This window comes from Sporothrix brasiliensis (assembly GCF_000820605.1).
Source record: "Sporothrix brasiliensis 5110 chromosome Unknown Cont18, whole genome shotgun sequence".
NCBI classification, from domain to species: Eukaryota; Fungi; Ascomycota; class Sordariomycetes; order Ophiostomatales; family Ophiostomataceae; genus Sporothrix; species Sporothrix brasiliensis.
The window spans coordinates 3,187,975-3,212,839 of record NW_024467137.1 but is presented as its reverse complement, the minus strand read 5'-3'; the positions used below and the strand labels follow the sequence as shown (position 1 = coordinate 3,212,839).

At 55.4% G+C, this 24,865-nt stretch overlaps 9 protein-coding genes across 9 annotated transcripts; 6 read left to right on the top strand and 3 right to left on the bottom strand.

Annotated features, from left to right (window-relative positions):
* Window positions 1–6,712: 6,712 nt before the first annotated feature.
* Window positions 6,713–9,931, bottom strand: SPBR_01268 (homeobox domain containing protein; the record flags this gene model as incomplete). The annotated part of the gene is made up of 3 exons (XM_040759579.1): window positions 6,713–7,909; window positions 7,976–8,103; window positions 8,185–9,931. The coding sequence occupies 3 exons, from the start codon at window positions 9,929–9,931 to the stop codon at window positions 6,713–6,715; spliced, it is 3,072 nt and encodes a 1,023-aa protein (XP_040619852.1).
* A 1,484-nt stretch (window positions 9,932–11,415) lies between these two features.
* On the top strand, window positions 11,416–13,113 carry SPBR_01573 (protein pbn1; the record flags this gene model as incomplete). Its single annotated transcript, XM_040759883.1, has 2 exons — window positions 11,416–11,640; window positions 11,908–13,113. 2 exons carry the CDS (start codon window positions 11,416–11,418, stop codon window positions 13,111–13,113), a joined length of 1,431 nt encoding a protein of 476 aa, XP_040619851.1.
* Window positions 13,114–13,593: 480 nt separating this feature from the next.
* Window positions 13,594–14,709, bottom strand: SPBR_01841 (cytochrome-b5 reductase; the record flags this gene model as incomplete). The annotated part of the gene is made up of 3 exons (XM_040760151.1): window positions 13,594–14,287; window positions 14,374–14,458; window positions 14,556–14,709. 3 exons carry the CDS (start codon window positions 14,707–14,709, stop codon window positions 13,594–13,596), a joined length of 933 nt encoding a protein of 310 aa, XP_040619850.1.
* Window positions 14,710–15,831: 1,122 nt separating this feature from the next.
* On the top strand, window positions 15,832–16,755 carry SPBR_01933 (uncharacterized protein; the record flags this gene model as incomplete). Its single annotated transcript, XM_040760243.1, has 1 exon — window positions 15,832–16,755. The coding sequence occupies one exon, from the start codon at window positions 15,832–15,834 to the stop codon at window positions 16,753–16,755; it is 924 nt and encodes a 307-aa protein (XP_040619849.1).
* Window positions 16,756–17,125: 370 nt separating this feature from the next.
* On the top strand, window positions 17,126–17,860 carry SPBR_01998 (uncharacterized protein; the record flags this gene model as incomplete). The annotated part of the gene is made up of 2 exons (XM_040760307.1): window positions 17,126–17,243; window positions 17,319–17,860. 2 exons carry the CDS (start codon window positions 17,126–17,128, stop codon window positions 17,858–17,860), a joined length of 660 nt encoding a protein of 219 aa, XP_040619848.1.
* Window positions 17,861–18,033: 173 nt separating this feature from the next.
* SPBR_02090 (uncharacterized protein) lies at window positions 18,034–18,528 on the bottom strand (the record flags this gene model as incomplete). Its single annotated transcript, XM_040760399.1, has 1 exon — window positions 18,034–18,528. The coding sequence occupies one exon, from the start codon at window positions 18,526–18,528 to the stop codon at window positions 18,034–18,036; it is 495 nt and encodes a 164-aa protein (XP_040619847.1).
* A 100-nt stretch (window positions 18,529–18,628) lies between these two features.
* SPBR_02095 (uncharacterized protein) lies at window positions 18,629–19,115 on the top strand (the record flags this gene model as incomplete). Its single annotated transcript, XM_040760404.1, has 2 exons — window positions 18,629–18,783; window positions 19,007–19,115. The coding sequence occupies 2 exons, from the start codon at window positions 18,629–18,631 to the stop codon at window positions 19,113–19,115; spliced, it is 264 nt and encodes an 87-aa protein (XP_040619846.1).
* Window positions 19,116–19,655: 540 nt separating this feature from the next.
* Window positions 19,656–22,512, top strand: SPBR_01314 (anaphase-promoting complex subunit 3; the record flags this gene model as incomplete). The annotated part of the gene is made up of 2 exons (XM_040759625.1): window positions 19,656–22,361; window positions 22,435–22,512. 2 exons carry the CDS (start codon window positions 19,656–19,658, stop codon window positions 22,510–22,512), a joined length of 2,784 nt encoding a protein of 927 aa, XP_040619845.1.
* Window positions 22,513–24,228: 1,716 nt separating this feature from the next.
* On the top strand, window positions 24,229–24,816 carry SPBR_02064 (histone H4; the record flags this gene model as incomplete). Its single annotated transcript, XM_040760373.1, has 3 exons — window positions 24,229–24,238; window positions 24,453–24,590; window positions 24,653–24,816. 3 exons carry the CDS (start codon window positions 24,229–24,231, stop codon window positions 24,814–24,816), a joined length of 312 nt encoding a protein of 103 aa, XP_040619844.1.
* Window positions 24,817–24,865: the final 49 nt, after the last annotated feature.

Sequence of the window (24,865 nt, the reverse complement as noted above, 5' to 3'; positions counted from 1 at the left end):
GTCACTTCCTCCTCCCCCCCTGTCCGGATCTGACGTGCTCCGTTCAATTCTCCACCTGTCCTGCTTGCCTGTTGTCAACTGTTCTGTTGTCAACTGGCTTGTTGTCAACTATCTTGTCAACTGTCCTGTTGTCAGCTGTCTCTGCAGTCGAGCAGTGGTGCAGTCGCGCAGTCGAGTAGTCGAGCGCAGTTTATGAGCCACGCCTGCCACAGCTACAGGTACTCACCGGCCCATGTGCGTTCCCCGAACAGGAATGGGACCTGTGTAAAGCGGCTGCACCAACTGCCCTCTCGATGATACATACCCCAGAGTAACGTGATGGGGCAGAGAGTCGGAAAGGGAAGAGAGAAACGATGTGAAACGCGACCTTGATAGGGGAAACAATAGGAAACCCCCACGGATTCCACAAAATTCCAGTGAAAATGAAGAATAAATGAAACGGCGAAGCCCTGGTTCTTGGAGAGTGGCACAATACGACGCAGCCAAACGTTGAGAACGGAGAAGCAAGAAAAGAGAAGAAAAAAAGGCAAAAGTTTACGAGGTGCAAATGTGACACTACAGAAACACTGAAGAGGGAAGGTCCAGAACAGATCGGCAGGCGGAAGGAGGAGGTGGAGTGGGGTGCAAGGCACCTTCCCCCTAAACCTGCTTGAACCAGCCCTCTGGAACAGGGCCAGGACAACTAAAATCGGTGCGAAAGGAAGGCAGGAAGGAGCCAGTAATTACACGGCAGGAGCTACTGGCCACATCGCTGGCGACAGCAGCAATGCCAATGCCAGGCGAACTGATGTATCGCGTCGGCAATGTATTGATGTGCTGGCAAGAGTCATGCTCAGCCGGCAAGGCGGCGTCATAGTGATGTTGGCACGTACGTCGTAAGTTGTACATAATTACGGATAAGCTCAGGTCAAGCCACAGAAGCCAAAGTAGCCAAAGTAGCCAAAGAAGCCAAAGTAGCCACAGAAGCCAAAGAAGCCAAAGAAGCTAAAGAAGCCAACGAACCAAAGCGGTCTGTTGGCACCGAATGCGCCAGTCGCTTCCGATTACTCAATATCTGTCCATGGCCGGTGTCACTGTACAGTGAGGCGTCTGTGTACACCGGTCGAAAAGCCCAGGGATGTCGATTCGTCTTCCGACGGCGTGATTCGTATATTGCCTCTTCCTTCCGTCTATGGCAATTTCATCTTTTGCTCTCCCTTTTTTCGTCTTCTTTCCTTTTTCTTCATGCACCATACACGCGACGCTTCGCTCCTTCCTCCCTGAGACATAGCGCATAACATGGGCGGAGAAAATCCGGTATACGACGTACTTTTTTTTCACGCTTCCTCACGACCTCGGTGGCAGGTTAGAGAATGTTTTTTTGTGTTTTTCAATTTCGTTTTTTTTTTCGTCTTTTTTATGGGGTCGTGGGCATATCGACACGGCGCAGGAATACGAGGACTTTTAAAGTACTCCGTGCCATGCATTTGTGAAGGATATGTCACAGACGTGTGGACGGCAGTAACTACCCTCTACGCCCCGGCCTCCCATACATTTTGATGTACATGGCAGGTGCCCTCCGGGTGGCCTCTGGATGTCCCTTCCATCCTTGCACAGAGCCACCAACGCCATGAGTACCGACTGCGACTTCCATTTCTGTCCGTTGCAGGGCATACCCAGGATCAGCAGGCGCCACTGAGCGCAAGCCCGGTCTGTGCGAACCTTCCTAGCAGAAAGTGCCTCGGATCACGGACCCTGGGAAGTCACGCTGCAGATGGTGTGGCCTGGGAGAGCTGTAATTATGGAGTATGACATACGGCGCAAAACAAAAAAGAAAATGGGGCATGTTTTGGTTTGCTCCTTGCGTTTATTCCTTTTATTCCCTTTTTTTTCTCCTTTGTTTTTGTCTTCTTTTCTTTTTCTTTTGTTCTCCATCTTTTCTCTTCTGTCCTTTACGGGATTTGTCTTTGTAATTTCCTCATTTCAAACGCAGGGTACTTTTTTTTTGTCCTGCATTGCCCCCTTGTTCCTCAGTCTCTCTCCACTTTGTCATTGCTTGTCATGGCTCAGCTCGTGTCAGTCCGTCGGTTCGGATACCGAGTTGGAGCACCGAGACGGCTGTCAAGACAAAAAAGTACAGTGTACACTTGCCACTCGACTAGTACAGTGTGCTGTGGCATATGATGAACCCATCCGGGCTCGGACGACAGCTGACAATCAAAAAGACATTGAGTGTGAATGCCAATCCAGCTAGCCGGCCCAGCCTAAAACGCCGTCCATTCGCGAGCTATGCATGTAGACGCAAAGCAAAGGACAAGTGCATGACGAAAAAGGAACCAAAACGCGCTGAGGGCGGTGTCGAAACTGGAAAGAAAAAAAATCCTCTCGTCTGTCTCGACGTATTCCGCCAGCCTGGCAGCCTGGCCACGAGCCTTGTCAGCCTGTCGATCATGTGTGTTGGGCCTTACTTTGCAAGTGCCCATAACAGGGTGCCACTCAGTAACGGCTCGAGGGACATGGTCACGCCGTTGTTCGGTAGGGGTGGATCATTGTACAGTGACAGCCGTCAATCGAGACGTGGTAGTCACTTGTTTGCACGAGTGGCGACTATGACGGTTGCTGTGTGTCGTGTCAGTGGACGAGTAGTTGTAGAGCACGGCGACAGGCGTTGCACTTGGTATGTGATGATGTTGGAATATTGTTGTGTAAGAGAATCGTCCGTGGTGCCTGAGACCTCGGGATTTTGTACATCCTGCTGGGAATGCGTCGTAGAAAAGAATGAAACAAAATACGAGAAAAGGGTGATTCGGGAAATAAAAAAGACAAGAACGAAACGAAACAACAGAGTATCAGAGCGCAGAGTCCAGAGTGCCAAAGCGCATGTCCGTCTCTCCGAGGTCCGGGTCAAAAACGGTCTCAGACAGTGCTCTGATCTTCAAGATCTTCCTTTCCGAAACCTTGTGTCGACATCACGTCCTTGATTGTCATGTCTACTCCGTAGGTCTTTTTTGTTGTCTTTTCTTACCCGGTGGAGTGCGTTCAAACATTGCGTTCATGCATTGTCACTGCATATTATTATTGCACGTCACTGCAGGCTTCTGCACTATCTGCCACTCAACTGCGTGCTACCCACCCACCTTTTTTCATGTCCTTCTGCATATCACTCCATCTCTTTGCAGATTGGGTCTAAATTCTGCAACATGCAGCCGCCCTAATTCAACGTTGCATGGTGGAATCAAGAGTGAACCAAAAGGGGCAGGAATGTGCAAAAATGAGCGGGAAAAAAAGGAAACACCCGTCACAAAATGACATGCAGCACTCACCATTGTTGTCTCAAGATGTTTTTATATTCCTTGTATATTCTTTTTTCTTTAAGGAGCCTATACTGGGTGGCACAAAATTATAAAGAGAACAAAAGCGACCTTTGCAAGGGTCCCAACTCGGCCCTTTTCCTCTCACCCTCGCCACCTCACCATACATCGAGGAAATGAGAACAATGTGACCGAAACACAACAGTGCAAGACGAGAGCTAGAACATCCGTAGGTGTTGCCGGCCCTGTCAGATATAAACTTGTCCATCCTTCCTTTTGTGCATCCCCTCTTGCGATTTCTCATGCATAACGGAATATACGTCCTGTCCGCTGTCCGATCGGATCTTTTCCGCTTAGCCATCTAGAGGAATACTCCGCCCCGTCCTTCTTTTTTCCCACCTTATTCGACTGGGGAGGGGACAGGGCGGAGGTGGTGATGCACATAAAGTACTGAGAGCAAATATGGTGCGGACGGAGAAAGACATGTGATACAACGAGGAACGAGCACCAAATTGCAGGGATTAAAAAGAAGAAAAAAAAGTCTCAAGCAAGGGGAGAGAAAAGGAGACGGTCAGAGCCCTCTCAGAACTGCGGCATTTTCAGACATTACTGTCCACGACGGTCGTCTACTAGTTTCCCTTTTCGTTTTTCGTTTTTCGTTTTTCGTTTTGGAACTCGTTGACAACCTGGCATCGCCAATCTTGCAGACGGCAACGGACATTTTCCTTTCGGGTACATGTGTGTAATGAACAAAGGGGAAAAAAGAAAAGAATAAAGGGGGGAAAGCGGAAAAAATACTTGAAACAGAGGCGAGAAAGGTAGTGGAATAAGAATACCCAGAAATGAAATGGTCACCTCGTGGCCACCAATCCGTTCAAACAATCCTGAAGCACGCCGACCTGCAACAACCTCTGTCGTGTGTTTTTTTTGTTCTTGAGTTTGTGTGTCTGTACGCCTGTCGACATATGAGAAAGAAAATGCTAATCAGAGCACATATGCAAGGGAGAAAGGAGCGGCGAGGAACGAACAGGGGGAAGAATAACAAACTTGGCGGGTAGGGATAGAGGAGGCTGTCGCGGCGCGTAGACGGGGTTCCCCTAAATGAGCGACAACAAAACAGCATACGTAGTCCATCGTTTGTTGTCAAAAGGGCAGACACAAAATGACAAGAACACAATAACTGCAGCAGATGCAGCAGCAGAGTGTCCTTGTACTCGTGCAGGTTCTTTACCATTGTGTCCAATTTGCCAGCAGCTCGAGCCTGCGTAAAGGAAGCAGTTTGAAATCTCTGCAAGAGAAGGAAGTATTGTACTGCATCCTTCGGGACATTTTGTCAAATTTAATGCATCCGTCGATAAATCCATTCATCTATCCATCCATTTGATCTATGGAGGGCAGACAAAGCTCGACTCAAGGCATCATCCCACAAACGTACTGTACGAGCCCCTGATGCTTGCTTCTTTCGCATTTTATGAGAGCACTTGGTACAAAACAAAACGTACATGTATGTGTGCGGAGTACGACGTACTCGTACCGTGTGTTTCTGTGTATCCCACTCCGGCATCCGAAGAACGCCTCCTGCATGCACAAAGGTACGCCAAAAACAAACGTTGGACGATTATCAACGTCTTTGTCAATACTAGAAAAGGACGGTAGGGGGTGGCTGCCAGCTGCCACCTGATGATGATGGCAGGAAGCAGAGACAACTGAAGGGGTAGAAAGAAAATATAAGTATATATATATATATATGAAAAGGCGGAGGTGAGATGGCTGGTAAGGAGGCAAGAATGACATTGACATGTCTTGTGTTTGAGTCACTTTTAAAAGGCGTCGGTTTATCGGAGAGTCGTAAAAAAAAAAAAAAAAAAAAACCCAATACCCAGGCCATACGGCCAGCTTCGCCGGGCCCGTCGAAGAAAACAGAAGCAAACATGAAGACGTCGTAAGCCCTGGAGCAGAGACCCGTCAGTCAGTTGTCTTGACGCTCGTGTCGTTGCGGAAAGACGTGCTCGATCCGAGAAACGAGACAAAATCCTGAATGTCAAATGACATGAGACCCTGTGACAGAGACCGGAAAAAAAAGAACAAAGGCAGGCGAGACAAACAAAGCCGGGGGACAATAATATATGTGACCATCATTGCCCCTTGTGGTCCTTGTGGTCCTTGAACTCGGCGATATCAATGGACCATATACGAACCATGGGTCCTTGCCCTCTGCCTCTCAAACAAATGGGCAAATGGGCAAATGGGCAAATGGGCAAATGGAGGAAGACACGCAGACACACAGACAGTAAGACACATAAGGATGCTGGTCTCGTCGATCGACATGACCGTCTGGCCGGCCACAACAAGGAAATGAGGGTGTGCCGAGGGGGTGGGCGATGCACCGTCTGTCTTCATCAGGTGGATGGATGAGTGGCTTGGAGGAAATGTGACGAGACACGAAACAAGATTCGAGTGTTTGAGCAAACACACTTTGAGCAACCACACTTTGGGCAACCACACGGCGACGGCTCTCGTCCAACAGCCAGCCGCGCCGTGTCCCCCTCCAACCGCACCCGATCCTCCTTGTGCTTCCTCTCTCCTGGCTCTCACCTCTTCACCTCTTCACCGCTCATCCCAAATACCGCGCGCCGACGCCCTGCTGCTGGCTGCTGGCTGCTGGCTGAACTCGGGGTTTGCGCTTTCGCAAAACCGGATATTCTACCAGGCAGACGAGCCGTCATGGCCAAGTCATCAGCCACCGGCGTGCGACCACAGATCGTAATAACCGCTTTACAATCATGAACAATCATAAGACAGGAACCATATATGCGTGCATGCGTGCATGCGTGTCTGTGCGACGTGGGATGTGGGATGTGAGTACAGCGTACTCCATAATATGCTCATGTTATTCAAAAAAAAAGAAGGCTTTTTACACCGCCATGCTAAGTATATCCTAAATTGCAGGGTTTCCAACCCGCAATCGCAAGCGAAATAAAGGAACAAGAGAACCAGATAAAAAGAGAACAAGATAACAAAAGATCAAAAGAACACACAGTCGGAGCTCGACCGAGAATGGGGCTATTTCCGCCAGAATAAAACCCCACACCTTCCTTGGGGGGCGTGCCGAAATGATGTCCGTACGCCTGTTTCACAAAATGATCGAAATATGGCAATGTCAAAAACGCAGAAGAGGAAGGAAAAGAAGACTCAAAGAAAAACATGGGGGCTAGAGTGACCAAGGCTCTGTCTTTGCCCTCTGTCTTTGCGGCAACTACCGCCAGCGTACGTTGTGCGCAACAGATTGCGTGGTCCTGCAGGATGCTCTCTCCCTACCGCCACGGGTAGCACACCGAGGAGGCACATGAAGTTGAATGGCGGTGGAAAAGGCCGGGCCGTTTATGAACAGCCGAATGATCTGCCTTTGGTGGCGCCGTTGTTTATTTGTTGACACGCAGGCGCTTCCAGAACGACTTCTCACGGCTGCGTGGAAGGTCGGCCGCATTCGAGCCGCCTCTGCCCGCGCCCGCGTCGTTACTGGAGCCACCCAGGCCAGCATGGCGGCCTGCCTTTTGGAAACCTGGGTCGTCCCGTAGCAGATCGTCTCGGGGATCCATCTCATCAAACTCATCAGACGCTGACGGGCGAGACGACGTTTCTGTAAGCTCGCCCAGCTTGTCGTAGCCTGGTGTGACTTGATGCGGCGAGTCGCTGTGGCCGAGGTAGCTTTGATCGTGGCTGTGCATCTTCTCGAGGCCGCGTGTCAGAGGGCCGACGAGCTCCGTCCGCAGGTTGTGTTCGAGGTACTTGTCACTGAAGCCACCCTTCGTCATGCCGTGCATGTTCGTCGTCGAGTAGCTCTTTTTCAGAGGCATCTGCCGCAGGCCCAACGCTTTCCGGTAGAGCACTGGGTTGCGGCGTTCAAGCTCCGCTTCGAGCTCAGCCTGGTGTTGGTCAACGGCTTGCCGCCGCTCGTCAAGGTGCGCAGTCGAGTCCGGCAGCGAGTTTCGGCTTTCATGCTCAACCAGTGCCTTCCACTCGGCGTAGCTATGCTCCGTACGCTCCTTGTCGGATTCCGAGAGGGGCGTCCGCTGCCGCAGGCTGTCGACGTAGTCCTTGGCCGCTTGTGACATCTTGTCGCCCGTGATGTACTTATCAAAGGACGCCGAGAACTCACGGTAATGGCCCTTGAGGACATAGTAGTCGCCCGTCCAGCCCTTGTGGGTGCGGAGTTGACCGATCAGAGAGTCCGCCATGGGACATTCCCAAGGAAACTCCAGAACTCGGTCGTAGAAGATGATGCACCGGGACGACGGTGCCCGCACAAAGTTCCTGCGACTTTGGTCGTCTGTGAAGACTTTGTCGAGGAGGTCGAACCCCTGCTCAATAAAGGAAACGGGAGTTCGCAAGTTGACGGCTCCATAGATGTGAGACTTGTCAAAGTCTGTCGGGGACCGAAGATCAACAAAGAGAAGATTGTTCGGAGGGAAGATGTCAAGCAGCTTGTTCAACTGTCCCGGGAGGATCATGTTGGCGCCGCTTCCATCGCCATAGTCAAACGATGGGTGGTCAACCATCTTCAGATTTTGCAGGTTCTGCGTCATCGACTCCTGTTGTCGCCGTCGATGGAACCAAAGCTGTTTTCAATGCTTAGCAAGCCGATCGTTAACATGAACAAAGCACAGGTGCCATAAAGTACTTACATCAATGTCCCGCTTTTCAACCCCGAGGTTGGAGGCGAAGAACTCGGCAATACCCACACTCGGATTGGGATGCTGCTGGAAATACTCCTCGAGGCGGTCGACGATATGTTGTGCGAGCTTCGGACCATCTGCCGCGCCCGCACGGTCAAACGTTGTTCGTCTCGCAATTCGTTGTTGGTTCACGATGGCGGTTCTTGACGACGACATACCACTCGGACGGACTTGGCTGGGGCTAACACTCCTAATCGATGACGTTTGATCGAAAGGAGTGGCAGGCCCACCGTGTCCGAAACCCTGCGACAGCGTGCGTTGAATGCCTCCTGGTGCAGGTCGTGAGATAAAGGAGGACGATGCAGACGTCACTGGCGGAGGCCGCAGCGGAGGGTATTGACGCTGGGAGATTGAGTCGCCGATACTGACGGCGGTGGTCGCAATGCTCATACGGACACTAGGCGCTGTTGGCGTGAATGTGGTACCCGAGATGACGGAGTTGGTGTATCCGTCGATGCTCTCAACGTCGCTCTCGTCCTCAGCGTCAACGTCGGCGGTCACAGTCTCGGCGGCATCGACCTTGGAGACATCGACATTGCTGATGCTGCCGCTTTCCGGTGCCTTTGCCGCAGCACTGTCTGTCGGCACTGGCACTGGTATTGCGGTCGAGACGCTCTCGGGGGTGGTGGATCGCTTCTCGGCAATGAGGTTGTTGGACCGAATGAAGGCCACAAAAGAACAAGCACGGTTCTCAGGAAGTAGGTCCCACACCATCACTGGCACGGAGAGGAGGAGGAGGGTAGAGTGGCTTTTGAAAACACCCTGTACCTTGACATATTTGGCAAGGGCAGGGAAGCTGGAAAGCCATTGCTCCCAAGCATTCAGATCGAGATTTTGGTCGTCCTCCAGTGCCAACGAAATCATGACATGCGGCTCATCCTCGTTCGGGTCGCTGACCGGCTCGCTGAGCGGTCCACGCCCGCCGGAAGGGCCTGGGAGATAGGGACCATAGTCTTGTTCTGCTGGCGGCGAAGGCAGCTGGCGGTTACGAGGGAGGATGCGACTGATCTCGATGCTCGGGGCTCTGTGGTTGGCCGTCATCATGAAATGCACTGGGGTGGAGCGAGCTTCGAAGAGCTTGCCGTTGATGGTGATGGGGCGAGGATGCTTTAACCGAGCAAGCACTTCGGCATGCAGCATAGCAGCCGAGAACGTACGCACACGCCACTCCTGGAGCACCTCGATGAGCGCGTTCGTGAAAGAGTACCGGCCCGGATCCGGGGCGATGGCGTCCCAACTGGAGGCGGAAATGGTCTCTGTGATGCTCTTCCCGTTGGGGAACGTGGCACTGGCGGCTCCGGCACAACAGTCGAGCAAGATCAGCGTGTCCGAGACGGAGCGCTCGAGGAGGGTCTGGATGGCTGACCACTGCAGCCAGGGTGAGTTTGGATTCCGTGTTGCGCACCAAGTGCTTTGCCTCGACTCGTCGATGCGCGCGTGTCCGCCGTAGTAGACAATAAATAGTGTGTCGGTTGCTTCGTGGTCCTTGATGAGGGCGCCAATGCGCATCATAAGCTCAAGATGAGCGTTCTCGGACGGGATAGGAAACGTGTCCGTCTCAAAGCCGTATTCCTCGCGCATGCACTTCTCTAGATCCTCCAGCTCGGGGAGGACAAACAAGTCGTCCGACTTCCAGTGCAGCAGCAAGGAGACGACCTTGGTGTACCGTTGATGAGAGCGCCCGCGGTTGGGGAATGCGCGGCTGGCTGAGTCCTCGAGTGTGCGGGCAAAGGAGTCGAGGTGCTTGACGTGGTAGTTGACGCGGCCGATATCGTGCGTGGTCGACGGCACAGTGAAATCGCTGTTTGCAGACGCATATGCCGAGTCGGTGCTTGTGAGGCTGTTCCGGTCGCCGCCGCTGCTGAGCGTCCGGATGGTCAGGTATGGGGGTTGAAGGTCGCCCATCTTGACCGATATATAAGGACGACGTGACGACTGACGGGAGAGCCGAAAGGAGGAAAGAAATAGGGGTGAAGAAATACGACAACAAGATGCAAGAGACGCGAGGGAAGAAAGGTCAATGTCAATAGGGACGTATGCCGGGAACGGACACCAAGCGTCGGCTGTTTTCCGGTCAACGCCAAGAAGAGGTGTGAAGGCCCTCGTAAAAGACTCCAATGGGCGGGTCGAGAAACCGGCTGTCACGAAAGCGTGACCGTGTGTCAGTCGCTCCGCGTGTACATGGCGTACATCTTATTCGTTAATAGCGTGGTGATGAGAACGGTGCCGGTGTACGTCGCAATGGCTGCGAGCAATGGTATTTGATGAGATGCGAGACGTGAGGATATGACTTGAAAAGAATATCTCAGGAGATGTTTTGGCCAACGAGAATACGGATCAGCGCCGAGAAAGGAAAGAGAGAGAAAGAAAACACGGTCTAAAAGAGGAGGAAAGAACGATAAACGGCAAATGCGCCGTCGGTGAGCATGAAAACGGAAACAGAAGTCACGACCATGTGCAAGATTGGCGATTTCGACCATCGGGCCTTCTGTAATCGTCGTTGTGGCGGGGCGGATTGCAGTGTCGTTCCTGCCCTTTTCTGCTTGGCCACAGAGCCTCGCAATACACAGTTTGGCTGCGGCTCGGGGCTATTGCCCACTTTCTTTACCATATTTTCCTCGCTGCTGGCACAACCCAATCAGAGGGCGCGCGCAGCCTTGGAAACGGGGATACCGACTCGGCCAGCCCAATTGAGAGGGCAGAGAGTTGTCGAGTCGGTAGCAGATTGGGTTTAGCGGCGGATCGTCCTGGGTCGGTCACCCAAATAAGGAAGTGATCCTGTCTGTCCGTTCCAGGGGGCTTTCGGGAGGAAGGTGGTCACAGGCGCTGTTGCTGCAGCCTATGGGCGACGTCATATGGGGAAAGAGCGACGTAGGGCCGCCAAAATGCCCAACGGGAAGGAGCTGTCGGTCGCTAGACTCGGCAGAAAGGGGTGAGAAACGCGTGCCAAACTACAAAGTACGACAGACGAAGAGCTGAAACTTCCATACCAAAACACACCAAACACACCAAACACGCCAACAAGCCAACAAGCCACCAGCCTCAACAGCCCAGCCGCATGCAACGTCTCTGCCAACCACTGGACGCTCTGCATGGCTACCCACACACCGCAACGAACGTCCCGAAAGCCACACCACCCGTTTCAATACCGAGCGGTGGTAATCTAGATCTCCCCTGGCAATACCCGGGCCGGTCACACACTAAGAGCTACTCGAAAGCTTATTTGGGAAGAGTGAGCAGGCGGTGCTCACCTGGTTTGCTGGTCTGCTTGTTTGGTGGTTTGCTGGGAGATTGGTCGTTGAGAGACGGGCGGGCAATATTACCGAGGACGACGCGGGACACCAGACGATAGTTCTTCGCCGCTTCCTTTACCGAGACACACCGCCATCATGCGTCAGCGCACAACGTTCTTCCATCGGCCAGAGAGCCCCGTGGACCCTGCGCTACTGCGTGTAGTGGACGCAACGCTGACGGGGCCGACAATCGAGGCGGCGCGCGAGGACCGCGTGACACTCGGCCTCGACGAACTGCCGGCCGCGCTGGCCCGTCTGCTTGCAGACAACGTGCATGCGTTGCACGTGCGTTGGGCTGCACGAACTGCCGGCGTCGAGCTTGTGAGCCCCTTGCTGTCGACCCTGTCTCCGGGTCTGCATGTGGTTTACACGCCGGCCCCCGGTGCGTCAGAGGAGAAGCAGTAGGTTGAACCCCCTTGGAGTGACAGTAAAGCTGACTGGAACTAACTGAGGCATCAAGAGACGCCGTCTGCTCATTATTAAAAAATGCTTTTGGACAGCACATAGATTGCCAGTCGATTGGTGTCCGTCTCCCCAATGTCTCTTTTTATCCCATATGAGTGCGCGTGTGGACTGACTTTTGTTTAGCAATCCTTCAACTACTTGGGTGACGACCGGCAGACGTACCAGTTCTACTCGGATGTGGCCGACTGTACCGCGTTCGCCGCGTATGTCAAGGCCGACTGGTGCCCGTCGACCGCTGACGATGGAGGCCTCTGCAGTCTACAAGCGGAGCAGCTTGACGGTGCCAGCGCGCTAGACCTATCGTACGACACATCTTCGCGCACGCTCAAAATCACGACACAGTGGCCGCTTGCCATGTGGCCATTGTATGTAGCGGCACAGCCGGGCACCACCCGGACAGAAGTCGGCATCATGGGCGCTGACATGCCATCTACTCTCGGCCCTCACGAGCTTGGCATGGCCGGGCAAGTGGCTGTCCTCGGCCAGGACGACCGCCCGAAGTCGGTCATGTTTGCGTTTCCCTCGCGGCACCGCACGGCAGCCGGCGGTGCGTCGTATTCTGCCACGTTTACGCAGCCCACGGGTCTGCACCCGACCTTGCAACTCCGCGTGGCCCCCGGCCCGCCGCCCCACCACCACAATCCCGACGACGGCAAGTTTGGCTCTTGCAAGCTTCACACGTACCTGACGCTCCCGCGCTACATATTTGCGGACCGGTACCAGCTGGGCGATGTCCTCTTTTTGGCATCAAAGAACCTGACGGCCTTGCACCACATGACGCAGCCCGTCGACCTCGAGGCGCCCGACTATGCCGTCCCTGTCTGGGGCTCGGCGGCCTTGATCGAGCTGGCGCCGCCGGTCGGCCTGACCGAGGAGCAGCAGCGGTCCTCGGAATGGACGGCCGAGATCCCGCTGCACCTGCGCTACCTCCTCCCCGCCGACGGCGGCTACCGGTCGGTCGAGGTCCCGTACCCCCTGGTGTTCTGGGCGTGCGAGGCGGACAAGGACGTCCAATTCACGACCAACCCGTTCGACCGTGTCCATGTCGGGTACGACGGACTCTTTGACGAGACGACGGAGTTTTGGCACCTGAAACCGGACCCGAGTCTGGGTGCAGCGTCTTCAGCGTCCTCTACGGACGCCCTGACCATCCCGATCCGTGTTCCCGTCTTGGACTCGAGCAAGGCACAATGGGTCAACGTCGGCACGTCGGCAGCAATCCTCCTCGGCTTCTCTTGGGTGCTCTGGAAGCTGTTGTCTGTTTACCTCCGGACAGGCTACGGCCGGACGGCACACGCAAAAGAGGCCGAGACGAAGAAAACACAGTAGCGTTGCTTATGCCGTTCACTATGTTTTTCTTCTTTTTTTCGTTTCGTTCCTTTACAAGTTTGGAACAATGGCGTCACATTGCATATATCCTCTGGGTAGCATTGATTTGTGCAACTGAAAAAGCAAACATTTGAATTATATGACTGTTAAAAAGTGTGCATTGTCGTGTAGGTTACGTTTTAGGAAGTATCGAAAAGTGGGTTCCAGTGATTACGAGGCAATTATAAGTTTCCCGTCGGTCTATGCGTGCGCCCGTTCGTGTCTATTTTTGTGTGTCGCGGTCGTAATACAGAGGTCATGTCGCGCCGCCTGTTAGGACACGACCCCCGGTGCAGGTCGCAAACGTCGTCACACCCATTGACAAGTGCGCGACGAGAGCAACTGCGAGGAGGAGATAAGGAGAAGCTGAGGAGCCAAAAGCTGGCCCTGATGTGAAGAGAAGGGCAAGGTCGGAGGGCAAGGTCCGACAACGAGGCCCGCTTAGAAAGCAAAGACCTGGTCGGCCAGCTTGCTGACGGGGCGCGCCTTCTCAAAGCCAAGGGCCTCGGCGGCCTTCTTCAGGCCGGAGACCATGGGCGGGGGACCGCAGAGCAGCAGCTTGACGTCGGCGGCCGGCTTGGGCAGCCACTTCTGGATCATGTCGCCGGTGACAAAGCCGACCCCGCCGGTCCAGCCCTCCTCGGGCTTGTCCAGGACGTAGTAGACGCGGATGTTAGGGTCCTCGGCGGTGACGGCATCGAGGTCCTCCTTGAGCAGAATGTCCTGGCGCGTGACGTTGGCAAAGATGAGGTCGACCTGGGTCGTGTCGCCGGCGGCGCGGCCGCGGACAATGGCGCGGATGATCTGCAGCATGGGGGTGATGCCCGTGCCACCGGCGATCATGCCGAAGCGGCGCACCATGTTGGGGGTGTAGACGAAAGCGCCCTTGGGACCCTTGACCTTGATGGTCTGGCCGACGGCGAGCGACGCCATGTGCTTGCTGATGTTGCCCTGGGGGTAGGACTTGATGAGCAGATCAAAGTAGCCGGGCTGGTGGTCGCCGCTGATGGGCGTGTACGAGCGCAGGACGGGGACGATCTGGCCGTTGGCGTCGGGCAGGTCGGCGGCAATGGAGATGTGCTGGCCGATCGGCAGGCCGAGGATGGAGCGGGGAGTCGGCAGGTTGAAACGGTAGCTGGGAGAGAGAGCACGTGTCAGCAGGCAGTGGCAACTGTTGTTTGGTGCGACACCAGCACAGCGGTACATGATATGTGAACGTACATGGCTACATTGTGGGAGATGACGGTCTTCTCCTTGAGCTCAAACTCGACGAGCGTGTTGGGGTCGGTGAGGACCTTCTTTGGCTCTGGGGCCAATGGACGCAGGTTAGCGAGCAGTCAATGGAGACCAAGCAAGGCCAATAAAGAGCCAATGGCAAGCTACTAGGGAAGGTGGCCACGTACGGAGGTTCAAGAACTTGACCGTGCCAAAGACGAGACCAAGAGCGGCAGCGTAGATTGTGTACTCGCGCTTGACGATCAAGGTGCCGACAATCAGCAACACGACAGGCACGTAGATGCCGTCAATGTACTTGCGTGAGAATGGGCTGTCAGACATGGTGGCGAGATGGAGCTCGAGGAGCCGTCTTCGCCTGGTAGACAGGGATAGGGAGGGCGTGCAAAAGGCTGGAGACGACGAGATCGCGAGATGCCAGCGGAATGTGAAATGTATGGGGAAGGAAGCGAGGACGACAAGAAGTGGCAGAAAAGGAAGGAGCCAGCGGCAGGATGGAGGAGGGGAGGGGCTGGCGGAAACCGAGAGGAAGACAGGTGCGAGAATGGTGTTGCTGAGACGAAGAGCGGTCGAGTTAGCTTCGGGGCGACGGCGGTGGGAATCCAATCGGCCGTGGTCTCCTTTTCCTTAGCTGGGGAAGCTTATGTCTCTCTTTCGTTGTCTTTTTTTCGTCGTTCCCTTTTTGCTCGGATCTGCAGCATTTTACCATTTTTCTTTGCAGCAGAAATAAATACAAAATTCATCTTAGCTCCCAAAAGGCATTCAAAGGTCGGAATGAATTCCAAGGTTTTGGTTAGGAAGGCGCTGACTGTGCGGCCGGGGCAGCCCCTCGGCACTTTCCTTGTTTCGTCTGGTCACAACCTTAGATGCCTGCCAGAGCGCTAGCCAAACCGCTACATGGCCCGGCTCTAGGCGGTTGCAGCACTGCTCTAGCAGGCGGAACAGAACGACAACGGCCTGTAAAACAACCGATTCAACCGCTGTACTCGCTGCTACGACCTGAAGCTTGCGCATAATCAATTCCGCCAACGTCACGGCAAATGGACGGCCGACCTTCGGCGAGAAAGTCCCGTTGCAGACAGTTGTCGCTAGATGTCGGCGAGGTGCTTCCTTCTGAGGCGCATTACTGTCGCGTTTCACACCGTGTTTATCGTGGGTATCGTGGATATCGAGGGCCGGTTTACGTTGTCTTGTTGAGAAAGCCTCTGAAGCAGTGACACGTGACATAACGGAGGATCTGGCGAGTTTGAGTTAAAAAAGGTGGTTTGAGAGTCGCAGCTTCCCATTTCTGTCGCAGTGCGCACCTCGGATGTTCCTGCATGTCGGTTCTGTCCGAGTGGACTGCTTTGCCTCATTACGACCTGTCAAGTTCTAGGAACTGCAGCCTTTTACTTCCACTCTACAACTCCATAGCAGCCACAGCATCAACCAAACAACACACCGGCAATGTCCTCCTTTGGCCCAACGTTCGTTGTCGAATCCCGCGATGGACACGTCCACGACCATACGGCCATCCTCCTCCACGGCCGTGGCAGCACCGGTGAGGAGTTTGCCGAGGAACTGTTTGCGACGACTCTGTCGGACGGCCAAAAACCCAGCCTCGCCGACCGCCTGCCTTCGTGGCGCTGGGTCTTCCCGTCATCACCCAGCACATGGAATGCCACATTTGAGGAGTGGATGCCCGCATGGTTCGAGGCACACTCGTTGGCAGACCCGACGGCGCGGCAGGATCTCCAGCAGAGTGGTCTACGCGCGTCCGCACAGCATGTCGAGACGATTGTCGAGGATGAGATTCGGCGGCTCCAGACGATCGAGGCCGGTGGTTCAGATGCCCATTCACGGGTTGTGCTCGGCGGCATCAGTCTCGGCGGTGCCGTTGCCTTGTGGACGTTGCTGAGCACAAAGCAGCCCGAACGGCCGCTGGGCGGATTTGCGGTAGTGAGCACATGGCTGCCATTTGCAAGCGAGATCACAAAGTACCTTGGTGACGAAGCTACCGCCGAGGTAAAGATTTCTCAGACAGACGACGGCAAGCCCGTTGAGCCACTTGTATTTGTACAAATTGCCATGGCGCCGCTGCGGAAACACATAAAAGAACGCCCAGCGGCCCTTGCGTTGGACCAAAACACAAGCACCATTCTCACTGCGCCGGTGTTCCTTGGCCATGGGCGAGACGACGCATACGTAGACATGGAGCTGGGGCGACAGGCACATAAACTGCTGGTGAATGTGGGATTCACTTCGGTAGAGTGGCACGACTACGAAGGGGCCGAGCAGGAGGGACATTGGCTGAAAGAGCCAGAGGAGATGGACGACCTTGCCCGCTTCCTCGAAGCAGTGCACAATCGAATACGTGATGGTGTTTTATGAGTGTGATGACGCTCAAGCGACATTCTAGCTCGATAAACGTTGTATGACGACCCTTCCTTTATTGACTGTTATTATACTTGACTGTTGTATACTCGTTTTCTCTCTCTGTTTGATAGACAGGACCAGCTTCACTTTCATGGAGTGCAGAATACGGGCTGTCGATGATATGTTACCCAAATTAAAGTATGCGCTAATCGGAGCTACCCCTCTCATTCGTCGCATAATGTGCGATGCTTGGTTCCTGGGCTGTCAGCAGAGGGGCACACGCGGGCCGCGACAAACTAGACACGAAGCGCGTTGGAGTTGAGCTGGCCAGTTCAACAGCGCAACGGTCACTAACACCCCCCATACTCACCGGCACACGGTCACAATGGGCAACATCGGCGAGGACCACCCGTTCCCATTGACGGACACCGACCGCTATGTTCTGTCTCTCACCGACGAGCAATATGTCAAGCACGACTGGGAGGATTTGAAGAATGTCATTGGTGGGTGGCTCTTGACCCAGATGCTTGCTTTTGTTGTTGTGTCTCGACTCTAAATTAACATTTCAACTCCACTAGAAACGAACAACCTCTCGGTCCTCAAGAGGAAGCCGTCCGACCTGCGGCGGTACATGAAGTGGACGTCCGAGACAAAGGCCGAGTACGGCTCCATCACCCGCTACTTGATCGTCCACCGCCTGCCCAAGGCCTGGGGCGACAGCCCGCCCTATGTGCCGGTGTCCAAGACACCCTTTGCCGACCCCAGCGACTACCGCGTCCTCGTCAACGACTGGCCGTACGGCCTCACGTCCGACATCACCCATATCGTCGTATGGACACGCACGCTGATCCCCACGGACCCCACCACGGGCGACATGACGGACGAGAGCCGCGCCGACGTGGCCGCGTTTGTGAAGCGGTACTTTGCCGACAGTCTGACGGAAGAGGACGGCGCCAGCGGCAACGGAGAAGAGCGGGTGCTGTGGTTTAAGAACTGGGTGCAGCTCCAGAGCGTGCGCGCTCTGGAGCACATCCACGTCCTTGTCCGCAACGCCAGCCCAGCCCTGCTGCAGAAATGGACGGAAGAGCTACCGTGTCACAAAATTGAGGCGGCGCCATGAGAGAAGCATCGAGGACAGAGGAAATAGATACCATTCACTAGCGCATAAATGATGCAGCATGTATGTACTTTTGTTTTTGTTTTTTTGTCGTCTTCCGCTTTCTCCTTTTCTCCGTCGCTTCGTAGTCTCTTTTCCGTTTGTGACCTTGCCTGCCCATCCAAGAATGCTCTCGATTAGGCTGCACGCCGTTGTCTCCGGTTGGGCGCGGGCGCCGCACCAGCGCCAGCATCGCCGCCGCCCATACCCTGCATAGCCGCCATCTGGCGGGCCGAGCCCAGCAGGCCGTAGCCCTTGTAGGCGCCGTACGCAGGCACAATCGCCCACAGGAACCACAGCTTGTTGCCAAACAGGATCACCAGCACGGACACGCCCCACGTGACCCAGACCACGTCGAACATGTACTCCGTCAGGCCCGCCGCCGCGAGGTCCTCGCCCGACGAGCGCAGCGCACCCGTCTGCGCATCGTAGCGCGGCCGGCCCGTGCGCTCCAGCATGAACTGGCACAGGAAGCTCGGCAGGGACACGACGACGTAGGCGACGAGCGACCGGGACCGGAAGACGAGGTAGAACAGCAAAAACGCGACGTTGACAACAAGCGAGCCCAGGTGCAGGTTCGTCAGCGTGGCCGCATTGGACTTGGCCCGGTCCTTCTTTGCCTTTTGCGCCATGGCGAAGGTGTGTCGGCAGGTGGAATTCCACTCAGCAAGAGCGGGAACGAAGCGAGGGTAGACGTATAGGAGATTAGAAATGTCCGCAGCAGCCGCGAGAATGCCGGGGCCAATGAGCTTCAGAAAAAGAGCGGTCGGAAGTACAGACAAAGACGCTCGGCCGGTTCTGCAGACGGTCGGGAAGAATCAGGTTGCGGAGGCAGTGAACGGAGCAGTGGTGGCGGTGGCAGAGGTTGAGGTTGAAGCCAAGGAAACGTGAGGAAACGCACAGAACAGCTAGCACGATGCAGTAAGATAGGTGGCCAGAGAAGGCAGGCGCGAGGTTGAATTCGAATGTACCTCTACACTTAATTTACGTGACAATGTACCTTCAGCCAGGAAGGCGTTTAGAGTGGGGTTGGGTTGCTGGGGTTGCTCTGGTAGGCGTTCGGCGGCAGGAGGTAGCACGCTGCAGCCAATCACAGCACGCCGTACGCAGACGCTCACAACATCGCGAGACAGAAGACCAGCTCACAACGCAGGCGCCGCCACCAACACCACCAAAGTCACTGGCCATCACGGCGAGTCTGGATCTTCATCGCCCGTGACGAGTGGCCCTTCCTTTGTTTCTCTGCCCACAGTCCGCATCCTGGCCGGCTTTTGGCACGCCGTTCACCGCTTCTCACGAGGCCCTCGACAGTCTCGTCGCAAACGCCTCGTTTTTGAGGGCGGTTTTCGTTGACGACGTGCATCTTCCCGCTCGCCGTCCGTTACAGGCTTGTCCCCTCCCTCCTCAACCAACCGTTTCTTCTTTTTGCCCGCTTGAGTTTACGCTTGGTCCTCTCGCCCTCCTCCGAGGCAAGGCTTCGTCTTGTCTATACATGCTACATATTGTGGTGGCGAAGTGAGGGAGGGCTGTGTGCGTTTCGTTTTCTTCCGCGGAGGAGCAACCAGAGAGCCATTTGCTGTCGTTTGTACTACGAGGGAACGAGACAGGCTTTCACCCGCGCCGAAAACACGTCCACCGTTTTCTACCAGAACAGATCGACGCGGCTTCCATGGAGCAACGACCGCAAAGACCCTAATCTGCGACACTTCCCGATCTTTGCCCTTCACGCTCCTCACAACAGCGCCGCACCGGTCCCACGATGGCACCAAACAGTGCGGCTGTGACGGGCCTCCTGCGACAGGCCGTCCACTACCATCTCGACAACGGCTCGTGGGACAACGCCCTCTTCTTTGCCGAGCGCCTCTCTGCCCACGACGCACGATCTAACGAATCCGCGCATCTCCTCGCCCTCAGCCACTTCCGACTCGGCGACTACCGGTCCGCATACGAGTTCAGCAAGCCACTTGGCTACCGGGGTCTGCACCTGGGCTGCGCCTTTGTGTTTGCCCAGAGCTGTCTGGCCCTCGAGCGGTTCCGTGATGGCGCCGTGGCCCTCGAAAAATCCAAGAACCTTTGGCTGCACAAGGCCACGATAGGCAAGCACACGGCGACGACCCGAGCGAATGGCCCGGATGCAGCCACCGTCAACTGCCTCCTTGGCAAGCTCTACCGCGGCATGGATGACCGGAAAAAGGCGGCAGCCTACTTTGAAGATGCTCTGCGGACAAACCCGCTTATGTGGGACGCCTTTACAGCCCTCTGTGATATTGGTCTGAACGTGCGGGTATCCAACACGTTTCGTATCAACGACGCCCTCGTTCGCTCCTTTGAGCCGGACGCCCTAGGCGACAGCCAGAATGTCGCGCCTGGGTACTTGACAGAACAGCAGCCGCAGCTCCCTCTGAAGCGTGCCGGCACGAACGCATCGACATTGTCGACGCGGCAGCCGGCAGCACACGAAATGAGCGACCCCTTTGACCACCAGCAGGCACCGAATCAGCCGCTTCAGCCGACGCGCTCTGGGGCCGGCGCCCAGGGGAGCACCTCGGCCGAGTCCGAGGAAAACGACTTTATGGCCAGGATCTTTGCCGCCCGGTCACGGGTTGCGGCGTCGGGCGGCCTCAGTGGCCAGCCGTCACCAGACACAATGGCCACGCCACCCGGCATGCAGCAGGACATGCCGCATGCGCCTGTGCGGCGCAGAGCCGGCGCACCCCTTCCAACCGTGGTGGCGGACCCCAGTTTGCCCGATAACGGGCTGCAGCAACAGCAGCAGCAGCCTGGCGCGCCATCCAAGATTATGTATCGGTTAGGTGCCTCCACACGGCGGGGCAGGACGGGGACGACGGACAGCAGTGGCAACGGCGATATATCCGCCGCAGACCAGGCTTCGTCGCTGCTGCGGTCGACGGCGAGCGCAACGAACGGAGGCGCAGCGGGTGCGACGGGCATCGCACCGACAGGCGGAGGAGGCGTAGGCGGAGCAACAGCAGCAACAGCATCCTCTCTTTCTTCGTCGACCACAGAACGAAAGCGAACAGCATCGGGTCACCCGGTGGCACCGCGGCAGGCAGCAGCCCAGCAAGACGATTCGGGAGTGCCGCAGCGCCGCAGCGCGCGCCTGAACATGTTCAACAAGGCGTCCGCTGGTAGGACCAATGCGGGAGCGACAACTGCGATTGGTGCTTCAAATACGCGAGAGCTTAAAAAGGCCCGTCCTCCTATCTCGAGGATTGTCCGACCAGGCTCCAGCGGCTCCACCGTCGGCCGCGTGGTCAGTGGCAACAGAAAGCCCGTCGACGACGGCACTATGGACATGGATCCAATGGAAGGCCCTCGGGTCCGGGACCCCGTCATTGCCACGGCATCTGTGCCCCCGACACTCTCACAGCAGCAGCAACAACAACAGCAGCAGCAGCAGCAGCAGCAGCTACAGCAACAACAGCAACAACAGCAACAATCGTCGCTGCTCCACCAGCAGGGTGCCCAAAAGCAGGCCAGCGATGTCGACATGGCCAAAATAGAGGACGCTCTGCGCTGGGTCTTGGAGTTGATGAAGAAGCTGGGAGGCGGATACCTTTCTCTGGCGCAGTTCCAGTGCTCAGAGGTGCTTCAGATTGTCAACTCGCTTCCCCGCTCCCACATCGATACACCGTGGGTCCAAGCCCTACTGGGTCGTGCCCAATACGAGCTTGCGGCCTACGCCGAGGCGGAAGTGTGTTTCCGACGAGTGCGCGTCCTGTCGCCGACACGCCTGGAAGACATGGAGGTGTACTCGACGATCCTGTGGTTCCTCAAGCGCGAGACGGACCTGTCGTTTTTGGCCCACGAGCTCGTCGATGCGGCCTGGCAATCGCCACAGGCCTGGTGTGCTCTGGGCAATGCATGGTCTCTTGCGCAAGATCACGAGCAGGCGCTCCGCTGTTTCCGACGAGCCACACAGCTCAACCCCAAGTTTGCCTACGCCTACACGCTGCAAGGCCACGAGCATGTGCTGAACGAGGAGTACGACAAGGCGCTGACGGCGTATCGCCACGCGATCGCGGCCGACCGGCGGCACTACAATGCGTACTACGGCATCGGGCGCGTGTACGAGAAGCTGGGCAACTTTGACAAGGCATACCCGCACTACCACACGGCGTCGGCCATCCACCCCACCAACGCCGTCCTCATCTGCTGCATTGGTAAAGTACTCGAGCGGCAGAAGCAGATCCTGCCGGCCCTGCAGTTCTTCAGCAAGGCGACCGACCTGGCGCCGAAGGCTGCCCAGACCCGCTTCCGCAAAGCCCGCGCCCTTCTTGCCATCGGCCAACTGCAGGCAGCACAGCAGGAGCTCATGATCCTCAAGGACCTGGCCCCCGACGAGGCCCCCGTTCATTTCCTGCTCGGCAAACTCTACAAGACGCTCAACGACAAGAGCTCGGCGGTCCGCCACTTTACGATTGCACTGAGCCTTGATCCGAAGGTGAGTCAGCTGTCTTCCTCCTCCCCCGTCTCAAGTCGCCGCGAACGAAGCGAACTAACACACTCCCCCACAGGCAAGTCAGAAGATCAAACAAGCGATAGGAAGCCTAGAGGATGACGAGGACGAACTTGAAGACTACATGGTTGCCTGAGACACGATGCACGACGAGCGATTGAACAAAAGCTACACGGCGGCTCACGTGGTAGTGCCTCATTGCCTCATTGCTTCGTTTTGTCATTCGGTTCGGCGACATGAATGCAAAGGAGGCATGGCTTCACTTACTTATTTCACATAATAGCAAGGACTGGAAAGGACCTTTACGACGCCATGAGAATAGGACGGAAGGATTGTTTACTGCTTTGTCACACATTTGTGCTTTCTGCTTTCTTGCATGGGGCGGGCCGTTTTGCATCTCACTGGGTTTCTCGTTTCGCTTCATTTCTAGCTGGATGGCAAAGGGGCACGAGAACGCGACGACAGGTGAAAAGGCAAGGCATACGCATACATGGTCACGGCAGGGACTCGGTGGTAACGGGTACGCTAGAAGACCAAAGGCGCACGAGAGGAAGAGTTGAAATGGCAAAAGAGGACAAAGAGACGTCAAGATGAGAACGAGATGTCGGGGGCACTGGAACTTCTATATATCGTTGCTTCTCGGGTCTCTTTCGTCGTGGTCCACGCGAGCATTGCTATTTCGGTATTGTACGATAGATCGATACGTCGACACGGTAATGGACACGAAGTTGCGTCAACACAGCAAGGTGCCGGCGTCCACTACACAGTACGTTGCGGGTCGTTTGAGACCCGTTTTGGCTTCGTGATGGTTTCGCTTCGACGGTGGGTCTATTGTTTACATTTTCGTGCCTTCCATTGCATCGACGCGTCGCAAAGGCAGGTACACGTGTCGTCGCCAGATCCGGGTTTGCTGTACTGTTTGTTGGGCTGATTTGATCTGATGTTGACATTGAAGTCTGATCAGCCAATCATAAATTGCGCTGCTTTGATCAGCAATACCAGTGGAGCCTGTGTGCCGATTTTTCTGATTGGTCCGATGGAAATGGGCAACAGCTCTCCCAGCTCCGCTTATTTGTGGGGCCGCGTCCAGATGGGAAGTGCCTCATGCAGCAAGAACGGGTAGAACGAGCCCCGCTCGGGGCAAGCGCGACTGGGCGATGCAGCGGCAGTCTGTCCGTGTCAGTGTCTTGTTGTTTTGCGATCCCACTCTTTCCACAATCAGCAACCCAACAGACGGCAAGAGGACTCCACCCAGACCGTGCAAGCAGGGGAAAATACGTGACGAATGAAAAAATAACACCGCAACAGAAAAAGAAGAACAACGAATTTGCAGAAGGAGCGATCGCCCAAACAGGTCTAGCAGCCGCAACGGCCATAATATCTCTCTGCAATGCTGCAATCCACCCGCAAAATACGATTCGTACTTTGTAGGGAAAAAAGGCATCCTTGTCGCGCAGCCGTGCACCCCGCCGTAGTCGTCAAGCCCCGTGGTCTTTTCTTTGTTTCTGGTCTCTTCTTGCCCGGTGGAATCCCCCCAGATCAGCTCGCATCAGCCAACCGTCTGACACGCCGTGTTTTGGCCCTCTGGATTTGCATGTTTTCGCCCCTCTGTTGGCCCGTTTTTGGCGATTCCCCCCTGGCCCTTCGCGCTTTCCTTTTAGATCCGTCCCTCCCACCCTTCTTCCCGTTTCCTTTTAAATTCGCCCTCTCTTCCCCCTTCCCCTCTTCCTTTCCTCTCTTCTCTTCTCCATCATCACATCCGGCATTTCATCATCCATCATCGCCACGCGTCTATTCGCATCCACAACTGTTTACTTTTATTTTCTTCCAACCACTTTACCTTTTTATCAAAATGACTGGACGTAAGTTAACTATTTCTTCCAAGCATCGACACCTGGCACTTGAAGCATCACCGATTGGGCACAAGGCTCTACGATCTATCTGCTGCGATGGGTCTCAGCCTTGGGGTAAACATCGCGATGTGACTTGAAGCCTTTGTCAAGTTTACTTGACATGGACATCGTCTCGGAATGATGAATGCCTTCTCAACTTGATGTTAACATTGCTTTCTTCTAGGCGGCAAGGGCGGCAAGGGCCTCGGCAAGGGCGGTGCCAAGCGCCACCGGAAGATTCTTCGCGATAACATTCAGGGCATCACCAAGCCTGCCATCCGCCGTCTGGCGCGTCGTGGCGGTGTCAAGCGTATCTCTGGCAGTATGTTATCCTGTTCTCACAACACAAGACCAGCATTGTCCCAATACTAACAACCATCACAGTGATCTACGAGGAGACCCGCGGTGTTCTCAAGTCCTTCCTGGAGGGTGTCATCCGTGATGCCGTCACCTACACTGAGCACGCCAAGCGCAAGACTGTCACGTCGCTCGATGTCGTCTACGCTCTGAAGCGCCAGGGCCGTACCCTATACGGTTTCGGCGGTTGAACAACTTCGATACCCAACTGGTGGACGAAATGGGGGGCCTTGTGCCTCG